This window comes from Panulirus ornatus, chromosome 11 (genome assembly GCF_036320965.1).
Source record: "Panulirus ornatus isolate Po-2019 chromosome 11, ASM3632096v1, whole genome shotgun sequence".
Classification (NCBI taxonomy): domain Eukaryota; kingdom Metazoa; phylum Arthropoda; class Malacostraca; order Decapoda; family Palinuridae; genus Panulirus; species Panulirus ornatus.
The window spans coordinates 64,292,143-64,306,123 of record NC_092234.1 but is presented as its reverse complement, the minus strand read 5'-3'; the positions used below and the strand labels follow the sequence as shown (position 1 = coordinate 64,306,123).

The window sequence follows — 13,981 nt, the reverse complement described above, 5'->3', positions numbered from 1 at the left end:
ACCTAATAACCTTGCTCTTATTCACATTCACTCTCAGCTTTCTTCTCTCACACACTTTACCAAATCAGTCACCAACTTCTGCAGTATCTCACCTGAATCAGCCACTAGCCCTGTATCATCAGCAAATAACAACTGATTCACTTCCGAAGCCCACTCATCCACAACAGACTGCATAATTGCTCCTCTCTCCAAAACTCTTGCATTCACCTTCCAACAACCCCATCCATAGACAAATTCAATATCCATGGAGACATCACGTATCCCGGCCGCAAACTGATATTCACTGAGAACCAATCACTTTCTTCCTAACTGCACATATGCCTTACATCGTTGATAAAAACTTTTCAATGCTTCTAGCAACTTACCTCCCACACCATATACTCTTAATACCTTCCATAGAGCATCTCTATCCATCATATGCCATCTCCAGATCAATAAATGCTACATACAAATCCATCTGCTTTTCTAAGTATCTCACATACATTCTTCAAAGCAAACACCTGATCCACACATCCTCTACCATTTCTGAAACCACACTGCTCTGCCTCAATCTGATGCTCTGTACATGCCTTTACCCTCTCAATCAATACCATCCCATATAATCCAGGAATACCCAACAAACTTATGCTAACGTAATTCGAACATTCACCTTTATCCCTATTGACTTTGCACAATGGCACTGTGCATGCATTCTGCCAATCCTCAGGTACTTTACCATGAACCATACATACACTGAATATCCTTACCAACCAGTCAACAAGACAGTCATCCCCTTTTTCAATAAATTCCACTGCGATACCATCCAAACACACCGCCTTGCCAGCTTTCATCTTCCACAATGCTTTCACTAACTCTTCTCTCTTTACCAAACCACTCTCCCTGACCCCTCTCACTTTGCACACCACCTCGACCAAAACACCATACATCTGCCACTCTATCATCAAACACATACAACAAACCTTCAAAACACTCACTCTATCTATTTATTGATATTTTATTATACTTTGTTGCTGTCTCCAACGTTAGCGAGGTAGCGCAAGGAAAAAGGCAAAAGAATGGCCAAACCCACCCACATACACATGTATATACATACACATGTACACATACACATATACATACCTATACATCTCAACATATACATATATACACATACACAGACATATACATATCTACACATGTACACAATTCATACTTGCTGCCTTTATTCATTCCCATTGCCACCCCACCACACATGAAATAACAACCCCCTACCCCCCACCATGTGCGCGAGGTAGCACTAGGAAAAGACAACAAAGGCCACATTCGTTCACACTCAGTCCCTAGCTGTCATGTAATAATGCATCAAAACCACAGTTCCCTTTCCACATCCAGGCCCCACACAACTTTCCATGGTTTACCCCAGACGCTTCACATGCCCTGGTTCAATCCATTGACAGCACGTCGACCCCGGTGTACCACATCATTCCAATTCACTCTATTCCTTGCACGTCCTTCACCCTCCTGCATGTTCAGGCCCCGATCACTCAAAATCTTTTTCACTCTATCTTTCCACCTCCAATTTCGTCTCCCGCTTCTTGTTCCCTCCACCTCTGACACATAAATCCTCATGGTCAATCTTTCCTCACTCATTCTCTCCATGTGACCAAACCATTTCCAAACACTCTCTTCTGCTCTCTCAACCGCATCTCTTTTTATTACTACACACCTCTCTTACCCTTTCATTTCTTACTCGATCAAACCATCTGGCACCACATATTGTCCTCAAACATCTAATTTCCAACACATCCACCCTCCTCCTCACAACCTTATCTATAGCCCACGCCCCACAACCATATAACATTGCTGGAACCACTATTCCTTCAAACATACCCATTTTTGCTTTCCAAGATAATGTTCTTGCCTTTCACACATTTTTCAATGCTTCCAGAACTTTTGCCCCCTCCCCCACCCTGTGACTCACTTCCACTTCCATGGTTTCATCTGCTGCCAAATCCACTCCCATATATCTAAAACACTTTACTTCCTCCAGTTTTTTCCCATCCAAAGATCCTCCCAATTGACTTGTCCCTCAATGCTACTGTATCTAATAACCTTGCTCTTATTCACATTCACTCTCAGCTTTCTTCTTTCACACACTTTACAAAACACAGTCACCAGCTTCAGCAGTTGCTCACCCGAATCAGCCACCAGCGCTGTATCATCAGCGAACAACAACTGACTCACTTCCCAAGCTCTCTCATCCACAACAGACTGCATACTTGCCCCTCTCTCCAAAACTCTTGCATTCACCTCCCTAACAAACCCATCCATGAACATTATAAACAACCATGGAGACATCACACACCCCTGCCGCAAACCAACATTCACTGAGAACCAATCACTTTCCTCTCTTCCTACTCATACACATGCCTTACATCCTTGATAAAAACTTTTCACTGCTTCTAAGAACTTGCCTCCCACACCATATATTCTTAATAACTTCCACAGAGCATCTCTATCAACTGTATCATATGCCTTCTCCAGAGCCATAAATGCTTCATACAAATCCATTTGCTTTTCTCATTTGCTTTTCTAAGTATTTCTCACATACATTCTTCAAAGCAAACACCTGATCCACACATCCTCTACCACTTCTGAAACTACACTGCTCTTCCCTAATCTGATGCTCTGTTCATGCATTCACCCTCTGAATCAATACCCTCCCATATAATTTACCAGGAATACTCAACAAACTTATACCTTTGTAATTTGAGCACTCACTCTTATCCCCTTTGCCTTTGTACAATGGCACTATGCATGCATTCTGCCAATCCTTAGGTACCTCACAATGAGTCATTCATACATTAAATAACCTTACCAACCAGTCAACAATACAGTTACCCCCTTTTTTTTAACAAATTCCACTGCAATACCATCCAAACCAGCTGCCTTGCCAGCTTTCATCTTCTGCAAAGCTTTTACTACCTCTTCTCTGTTTACCAAATCATTCTCCTTAACCCTCTCACTTTGCACACCACCTCAACCAAAACACCCTATATCTGCCACTCTATCGTCAAACACATTCAACAAACCATCAAAATACTCACTCCATCTCCTTTTCACATCACCACTACTTGTTATCACCTCCCCATTAGCCCCCTTCACTGATGTTCCCATTTGCTCCTAGTCTTATGTACTTTATTTACCTCCTTCCAAAAGATCTTTTTATTCTCCCTAAAATCTAATGATACTCTCTCACCCCTACTCTCATTTGCCCTATTTTTCACCTCTTGCACCTTTTACCTTGACCTCCTGCTTCTTTCTTTTATACATCTCCCTGTCATTTGCATTATTTCCCTGCAAATATCGTCCAAATGCCTCTCTCTTCTCTTTCACTGATAATCTTACTTCTTCATCCCACCACTCATTACCCTTTCTAATCTGCCCACCTCTAACACTTCTCATGCCACAAGCATCTTTTGCGCGAGCCATCACTGCTTCCCCAAATACATCCCATTCCTCCCCCACTCCCCCAACGTCCCTTGCTCTCACCTTAGAACATGTTTTACCTTTGAATGATCTGTTAGCAAAGTTTAGTAATTCTACAATTAAATTCTAACGAAATAAATGGAATCTATGATTATACTGGTGATCAGTATTCAAAATTTTCAAATACGTACACATTCCTATCCCTACAAAGTTATATGACCAGCCTTCAAATAATTATACATTTTCTACCACTCATTTTTCAAGAAATCATCCCCTTTCTGCCAAATCTCCTGTAATCCTTCAATCATATCTCGAAACTTTACACAATAATATCAAAATCTAATCAGAAGAAATATATATGAGAATTGAAAACAACTGCAGCCAGCTAACTAGGTCAATTGTAAACCTGAACATCCAGTAGCTGTGGTTATAAGTTTAGTAGGCATAGCACTACTGGAAATGGAAAGTATAAAGATAAACCTAAGTATAATGCTGATCACGATGAATTCCTAGAGTTTGAAGGGCAGCCTGAAAGAATACAAGGACTAAAATATGTAATGGTAGTGTTCTACAGCCATTTCAGATGATGTAAGCAGAAATAACAACAATTTTATACAATGAGTATTTCTTTTTTTTTTTTTTTTATACTTTGTCGCTGTCTCCCACGTTTGCGAGGTAGCGCAAGGAAACAGACGAAAGAAATGGCCCAACCCCCCCCTACACATGTATATACATACGTCCACACACGCAAATATACATACCTACACAGCTTTCCATGGTTTACCCCAGACGCTTCACATGCCTTGATTCAATCCACTGACAGCACGTCAACCCCGGTATACCACATCGCTCCAATTCACTCTATTCCTTGCCCTCCTTTCACCCTCCTGCATGTTCAGGCCCCGATCACACAAAATCTTTTTCACTCCATCTTTCCACCTCCAATTTGGTCTCCCTCTTCTCCTCGTTCCCTCCACCTCTGACACATATATCCTCTTGGTCAATCTTTCCTCACTCATTCTCTCCATGTGCCCAAACCACTTCAAAACACCCTCTTCTGCTCTCTCAACCACGCTCTTTTTATTTCCACACATCTCTCTTACTCTTACGTTACTCACTCGATCAAACCACCTCACACCACATATTGTCCTCAAACATCTCATTTCCAGCACATCCATCCTCCTGCGCACAACTCTATCCATAGCCCACGCCTCGCAACCATACAACATTGTTGGAACCACTATTCCTTCAAACATACCCATTTTTGCTTTCCGAGATAATGTTCTCGACTTCCACACATTCTTCAAGGCCCCCAGAATTTTCGCCCCCTACCCCACCCTATGATCCACTTCCGCTTCCATGGTTCCATCCGCTGCCAGATCCACTTCCAGATATCTAAAACACTTCACTTCCTCCAGTTTTTCTCCATTCAAACTCACCTCCCAATTGACTTGACCCTCAACCCTACTGTACCTAATAACCTTGCTCTTATTCACATTTACTCTTAACTTTCTTCTTCCACACACTTTACCAAACTCAGTCACCAGCTTCTGCAGTTTCTCACATGAATCAGCCACCAGCGCTGTATCATCAGCGAACAACAACTGACTCACTTCCCAAGCTCTCTCATCCCCAACAGACTTCATACTTGCTCCTCTTTCCAAAACTCTTGCATTTACCTCCCTAACAACCAAATCCATAAACAAATTAAACAACCATGGAGACATCACACACCCCTGCCACAAACCTACATTCACTGAGAACCAATCACTTTCCTCTCTTCCTACACGTACACATGCCTTACATCCTCGATAAAAACTTTTCACTGCTTCTAACAACTTTCCTCCCACACCATATATTCTTAATACCTTCCACAGAGCATCTCTATCAACTCTATCATATGCCTTCTCCAGATCCATAAATGCTACATACAAATCCATTTGCTTTTCTAAGTATTTCTCACATACATTCTTCAAAGCAAACACCTGATCCACACATCCTCTACCATTAAAAATTTCAAACTTTTATGATTACTGTATAAAAAAAACAGTACATATAAGGAATTTCAACCAACATAGAGAGGATCATAAATATATTCTCAGTTCTTAAGTAACCTTGGATATGAAAACTTGGATACTTAAATCTTCTAGGATCAAAGACATCTCTACACCATTGAGAGTCTTAAAGTAATATTTCTTTATGACTTGTCATCCAGTGAATTTTTAAATCTAGATAAAAAAAAACTAAAGCAATGAGAAGCTGCAGCTAAAATTCATTATGACTTGATGCCTGCTTTCCACATTTGAACTGTGACAAATCTAACTCGTATGACATATGAGAAAAATAAAAGAATGGAGAGTAAAATGAACAGATGGCAAACAAAAATATGAATAAGCTAATGCATTAGGTGATCACTATAAAGCACCAGTCACTTTGCTTTTTGAAAACTGCTAAATTCAAGGATCTTGAAATCATCTGGCTTTCATTTCAGCATTTGTACACATTTTCTTTAGCTTAATTTATCTCATTAACTCACAGACCATTCTGTACTTATAGTAATCTATATGGAAAAAATTAGGGCACAGACCAACAGTGGTAGAGATACATGAAAGTATAAAAACAATAAACTAACATATGAATACCAAAAGATTCTTTATTGACAACTGAATTATGAAGTGGTCTTTTAGTAACAAGACGAATATGTATTGGGAGTCCCTGACTTATGAACATCCAACCAACAAACATATGTACCTACAAAAGAGCTCAAAAATGTACCAATTAATTCCTAGTTCAACATACAAATGATCAATCATACTCACAAACTGCAGGACTACTTATATGAACATATTTTCATTAAATGTTGCTTAATATGGTATTCTATCAATTAAACTTATTTTGTAACAAAATATCAATTACATTATCATAGGCTGGTATAGAATTTTTCTTTTATTTCATATGATTTATCATTACTTAATATTTTCCAACTATTACTATTCAACTCATGAAAAGAGTCCAAGATCACAACCTGTTTTTATGTTGGAGACTTAGTACACCAAAAATATTCCTAAATGTAACATACCTGAAGATACTTTGGATAAGCTTTCTAATCCTGTGTATGGCTTAGATGTAAACTGTCGAGTATGGTAAACACCATGTTCTGTGACAGAGGCATGAGTGGCATAACTATGAAGAACATGACGACAGTGAGGAGGGATCCAAGGCTGTGCAACTGCTTCACACAATTTCCTTTTTGCTTCTTGATGAATAAGAGCAGCCTTATCTGTAATGAGACATTAATGTACCACTGGCTTCAAACACTTAATTTCCTACATACCTAACCTCCTCCATACATTCTTATTCAAGGCCTAAACCTCGCATCTATAAAACATTTGGTCTATTATACTGTACAATCAAACACATCCATCTTGGGTATTACTTGACTCTAACTGCTCAAGGTTACACTGAAAGTGAAACCTTTGGTGAGGCTGTATCATTGAGAATACAGTCTCAATAAAGAAGTTATACATATCTCTACTACTGGAATTAGCACAGTGTTGGGCAGCAGGAGCCTTTACAAACACCAAAACAACACCTGGGTAACACTAGGACTCTGCATAGATATTGGTCCTAAGGTAATTATAAATAAGACTAATAAATATCCATCTTTGCCATCACAATCCTCAATGCATGCAGGACCTTTTCTTCTTCACCCACCCTATGGCATCCTTCAGCTCCCATGATTCCATCTGCTGCCATTCCCACTTCCTGGTACCTAAAACATTCTAATTCCTCCAGGTTCTCTCCTTTAAAACTCACACCCCAACCTATCTGTCGCTCTCAACAGCTAAACTTAAGAATGTTAATTCCCATTAATTCTCAACTTTCTTCTCTCACACATTCTTCCAAACTCATGACACTAACCTATGCAATTTTTCACTCAAGTCTGCCACCAGAGTTGTGTCAATAACAATGACTCGCCTCCAAGACCCCTTAACCCACAACAGACAGCAGAACCACCCCTCTCTTCAGCACCCTCACATTTATCTCCCTCACCTCCCCATCCATAAATAGATTAAACAGCCATTGTGACTTCACACACTCATCTTCACCAAGAATCACTCACCCACTCTTTCTACTTCCACATATACCTTACTCTCCTGAAAGAAATTCCTCACTGCTTCTAGTAGCTGTCCTCCCACACCATATATTCATAACATCTTCCATAAAGCATCTCTATCAATCCTATCACATGTTTTCTCTAGATCCATAAGTACCACATACAGATCCTTTTCCTTAAGTTTTTCTTACATAAAACATATCTATAAATGGAGCACTTTATTTTTCAAAAATAAAAGGGCAAATCATTAGCTTATCAAGTACTCAATAATACAAATAATTTTCTCATTTCCAAAGCATGTGATAATACTACAATTACTGTTTTCTTATTCTTAAATAAATAAAATTGTCATTAATTATATCTTACTTGGGGAGAGAGAGAAAGGGGAGGAGCTTCTACAACACACACCATTTATGATAATATACATGGTTGACTGTGGTATACAGGCTAAGTATCCCTTATCCAAAATGCCTGGGAGCAGAAGTGTTTCAGATTCTTTTTATTTTGGAATATTTGCGCACATGTAATGAGATAGCGTGGGGATGAGACCCAAGTCTAAACACAAAATCCATTTATGTTTCATAAACATCTTATGCACATAGCCTGAAGGTAATCTATACAATATTTCTAATCATTTTGAGCATGAAACAAAATTTGTGTAACACTGAGCCATCAGAAGGTAAGTAAGGTGTCGCAACCTCAGCCGCTCATGTGGACAATCTTGTTTGGCATCACCTTCATTCCTGACTCTGAATTCCTATGTTACTGATAAGCAATAATTTTCTTTCTGCAGTGTTAACAGTCATCTTTATCATCTCTATTGACATGATTACCTTGATTCAGAACCACTTCAGTTATTTCACTATCAGTCAATGAATGAACAACTAGAGCCTCATTATCGGTTAAAAACTTACTTGATATTCACTTTTTCCAGCTTACTGACATGCTCTAGAGTCTTTTTGATATTGCCAACAATATCTTTGTACCACACAGCAGAGAATAAGTAAAACCATAGTGAATAATGCACACAGGTCTGGCGGTGTAAATGGTGTGTAACAAACTGCTGCCAACAGAGCATCAGAGTCCAGCATGGGCAAGCGAGTTTAGGTGTGAAATTCACTTGTAACATCATGTCGCCACCCAAAAAGTATAGGATTTTGGAGCATTTCGGATTTTGGATTTTTGGATTAGGGATGCTCAACCTGTGTATATAATAATTTTCCAGGTTAAACACCAAAGTGGTCAAGCATACAGTCCATGTGCAAGAATGCAGCCAATAAACTTCACTATTGATAAAAATAACATCCAGAGTAAGCAGTGTATTATATTTCATGAATCATCCTACAGGCTTCTGATGTTTTTATGTATTTGCCAAGTCAGTTTGTGAGAAAAGAAAACATAGTGCAGGTACACCATCGATTTTCTAGCATTCTTGATTCCAAAGCCATACCGGATTAACCATTTTGCTGGATCAACTGAGGTCACTTCATAATAATTCATCAACACACCTCTAACCCATTAATTATACATCTCCCATGTGCCTAATGTATACCATGGACTGCTAGAAATTTATATTAAACAAATACTAAGTGTTTGAGCACCCTAAGATGGTAAGTCTGTCCTTAGATTGTTTGAATCCTGTGGGGTCTTCTTCATCTTCTGTTGTAAGTTTTTCCTAGGTGTGCATCACCAGAGTAATGCAGTTTCGTCTGCATTATACACCTGCTCAGGACTGAGGTGCTTGTCAGATATGAGTTTCGCAAATTCATCAACATACTCAGCAGCTCCTTCGTGGTTTGCAGACCGCTTTTCTCCACACACTTTATTCATGGAAATTCCATGACACTTGAATCTTTGAAGCCATTTTTCACTATAGTCACGCTCATGTTGTTATCTAAGTTCTTTATGGAACAACCTAGCCTGGTCCATTATCATGCTACCTGACAAGTCCACTCCATCACTCCAACGCTGTCGAAACCATTCTATCCTCACTCGATCATGCTCAGTAATCTTACCATCTTTCATAGTTTTTCTAATCGTCATTTGCTTCTTGGAATCACTCTCTGCATAGAATTTTAATATTTTCTCCCTTTGCTTCTTTACATCATGAACAGCTGATGAACCAATACTGTAGATGTCACACAGCTTATGCACCAAAACACCATGGTCCATTTTTTCATCAGTTCTACTTTATCTTGGATTGATATGAACTGGTGTTTACGTTTAACACCATAACTGACACTCTCATATGTTTTAGAAACCATAGCTAGGGTCAAATTTAAGCAAAATAAGCTAAAAACCTCACAGAATTGTGGTATCATCACCAACAAGTGCAGTGTAAAGAATGTAAATAAGCGTGCCCTACACACAACGCCATCTGTGGCCGCCCAGTAAACTAGTATGGTGGCCGCGGTAATTTCAAGTTCCCTCACATAATTTTGTCCAGACTAAAGGAGGCGCCGAACCATCAGTTGCTAGAAAATCGGTGGTGTACCTGTATTGGGTTTTGGGCAGGGTCTGGAACATATAGCTTACATTGTGTTGTAAACCAAACCCACTGTTGAGTCATTGTTTACTATTCATTACTTCATTTCAATAATATTGAAGTTGGGCTTTTGTGCAGTCTAGATAGCTTCATTGACATCTCTTTTAGAACTTGCATATCTTTCAACTTATAACATTGTGGCTTATTGTCACCAATCTCTGAGAAAAGCTAATGAAGCTCAACTCATGATGGGGAAACATAAACATCTGTGTAAATTTTTCACAGTGAAATTGTACTTTTTCTGTGGCAGTAGAACACCATATAAAATCAATCATGGAAGCATCAACTAAAGTGTATGGCCAAAAAAGCAGAGATGGGTACATAAGAACAACCCTTCAGAGTGGAAAGGCTCTGCCAAAATTTGACTTGAAAAAAGAATTAATGGCTTAAAAAACACAGCTCCTTATATGAGTTGGTGGCAGGGAAGGAGTTAGAGTGGAACTTGCAATGCAGCCACATCCACGCCATGAGTTCTGAGTTATTTCTGAAATACTGTACTTCATAATTCTCAAGTACAATACTTCGAAAAATAAGCAAAAAGCTGCATACAATATACTATTTGTTATATCTTAAAGGAAAACAACACAGTAAACTTCATATTTCCTTTTATACTCACAAGAAAATGACACAGGTTGTACCTTTCTAATCTGGTGATCTGTGGTCCTGCACATTTTTAATCTACCACCATTAGTTTGTGGATCTACCACAAGGGGGCACTGTTAGCAGCACTAAGACACCAAAATCTATTTACATTACAGCCAAGCTAATTAACAGCCCTGTTATTTTCTTACATTCATTTTGTTGCTGAAAATGAAAGTCAGAAAAGCTTAAAGTTTCGGAATATTTTGAAAGGTGCCAGGAGTACAGAATTAGACAGTGCATTTGTAAAGTGGTTTAGGCTCTGATGTGATAACATGCTAGCATTTCTGGGGAGATATTTATCAAGCAGGCCAAAGTTTTTCATAGAGAACTAAAGCTAGACTATGACTGTGAATAATTGCAAGAACAGTTACACAAGTTTTAGTGGATACATGGAATCTCAGCACATAGGGTTTACTTAGAAAAGCATAGTGCTGACATGAAAGCTTGCAGTGTAAGGTCGTATGAAAAGAATCAATAAAAACTACAATTCTCTATCAAACAGCAATACATACAGGGCAAGAGAGAGTGTACGAGCTGACTGCCTGGCTGGGACTGACACAGTGCGGGCTGGCTGCCTTAATGATAACAATAAAACAACAATTGTAAGAAGAGTCGACCAAAGCCAACTACCAACCTATGGTTGTTCGTTACATTTACTAATTGTTACAAAGCTGTGACATAGTTTGTGAATGACTTTGCACAGAAGTGGCAGTGAAAAACTTAGCCACAGAACAAGTTTATAATGCTAATGAATCCGCCTTGTATTGGCATCATATACCACAGAAAACCTTAGCCCCAGATATTGAGGAGTCTCCACCTGGGGATACTTCTGATATAAACTGATGTACTGAAAACTTTGATCAAAAGATTTAATGGTTATATTATTTCCTATTTCAAGCTTTGTTCTACCTTTGATACCACAGCTATATGTATGTGAAATATGCTAGCAAGACTAAAGGTCATGAATATGTTTACATTGGGGGTTCCCTGAGGGGTTAATTTCTGTTTTCCAGCATTTTCTGCGGTTTGGCAAAGGCCAGGTCACAAGGTTACTGGATGAAAGAGGTTCAACCTGTATAAAATGGCATTTATTTACAAATCTAATTTTTCTGTAATGAAGAATGAGTTGTCATTTTTACCTAATGCTGTTTACAGACTTATATTACATTCAAGACATCATTATCATAGCACCAGTGGCTGAAAAGTAATGCAATTAGATTCTTAGTGATTCTTTTTAGAATTATTGGCATTTTAGTAAAAATGCTGTATTTTCAATTTCTTTGAGGGAGCTGAAATTGTTCAATTACTTTGAGATTTCAGATACTTTAAGTATATCTCTACAAAATTAACCCTACCCCACTTAAAAATAAACATATTTTCACCTTTAGATTTTCCTGTAAATGCAAGTTTTTAATACCATAAATTTCAATCTTTGAGCCCCTCAGAGGGCTTAAGATATTGGCACAGAAAATCCATATTTTTTTGCAGAAACTTTCCTTATAAATCGACAACTTTTCTGCACTAACCCCATATGAATATCAGAAAACAGTAAAAAACGATCCACCCAAAAATATATATATTATCCCTGGGGATAGGGGATTAAGAATACTTCCCACGTATTCCCTGCGTGTCGTAGAAGGCAACTAAAAGGGGAGGGAGTGGGGGGGCTGGAAACCCTCCCCTCTTTTTTTTTTTTTTTTTTTTTTTTCAAAAGAAGGAACAGAGGGGGCCAGGTGAGGATATTCCAAAAAAGGCCCAGTCCTCTGTTCCTAACGCTACCTCGCTAACGCGGGAAATGGCGAATAGTTTAAAAGAAAAGAAATATATATATATATATATATATATATATATATATATATATATATATATATATATATATATATATATATATATATATATTTTTTTGCTTTGTTGCTGTCTCCCGCGTTTGCGAGGTAGCGCAAGGAAACAGACGAAAGAAATGGCCCAACCCACCCCCATACACATGTATATACATACGTCCACACACGCAAATATACATACCTACACAGCTTTCCATGGTTTACCCCAGTCGCTTCACATGCCTTGATTCAATCCACTGACAGCACGTCAACCCCGGTATACCACATCGCTCCAATTCATTCTATTCCTTGCCCTCCTTTCACCCTCCTGCATGTTCAGGCCCCAATCACACAAAATCTTTTTCACTCCATCTTTCCACCTCCAATTTGGTCTCCCTCTTCTCCTCGTTCCCTCCACCTCCGACACATATATTCTCTTGGTCAATCTTTCCTCACTCATTCTCTCCATGTGCCCGAACCATTTCAAAACACCCTCTTCTGCTCTCTCAACCACGCTCTTTTTATTTCCACACATCTCTCTTACCCTTACGTTACTTACTCGATCAAACCACCTCACACCACACGTTGTCCTCAAACATCTCATTTCCAGCACATCCATCCTCCTGCGCACAACTCTATCCATAGCCCACGCCTCGCAACCATACAACATTGTTGGAACCACTATTCCTTCAAACATACCCATTTTTGCTTTCCGAGAGAATGTTCTCGACTTCCACACATTCTTCAAGGCTCCCAGAATTTTCGCCCCCTCCCCCACCCTATGATCCACTTCCACTTCCATGGTTCCATCCGCTGCCAGATCCACTCCCAGATATCTAAAACACTTCACTTCCTCCAGTTTTTCTCCATTCAAACTCACCTACCAATTGACTTGACCCTCAACCCTACTCTACCTAATAACCTTGCTCTTATTCACATTTACTCTTAACTTTCTTCTTTCACACACTTTACCAAACTCAGTCACCAGCTTCTGCAGTTTCTCACATGAATCGGCCACCAGCGCTGTATCATCAGCGAACAACAACTGACTCACTTCCCAAGCTCTCTCATCCCCAACAGACTTCATACTTGCCCCTCTTTCCAAAACTCTTGCATTCACCTCCCTAACAACCCTATCCATAAACAAATTAAACAACCATGGAGACATCACACACCCCTGCCGCAAACCTACATTCACTGAGAACCAATCACTTTCCTCTCTTCCTACACGTACACATGCCTTACATCCTCGATAAAAACTTTTCACTGCTTCTAACAACTTGCCTCCCACACCATATATTCTTAATACCTTCCACAGAGCATCTCTATCAACTCTATCATATGCCTTCTCCAGATCCATAAATGCTACATACAAATCCATTTGCTTTT

General features: G+C 39.2%; 1 protein-coding gene across 2 annotated transcripts in view; it reads right to left on the bottom strand.

The window, feature by feature from the left end:
• LOC139751613 (coiled-coil domain-containing protein 22-like) overlaps positions 1-13,981 on the bottom strand; it is a 338,143-nt gene that overhangs the window by 41,289 nt on the left and 282,873 nt on the right. For both annotated transcript variants that reach the window (XM_071667231.1, XM_071667230.1), the window contains one exon: positions 6,548-6,748. In XM_071667231.1, the coding sequence (XP_071523332.1) occupies positions 6,548-6,748 (201 nt within the window). The remainder of the gene's footprint in view (positions 1-6,547; positions 6,749-13,981) is intronic.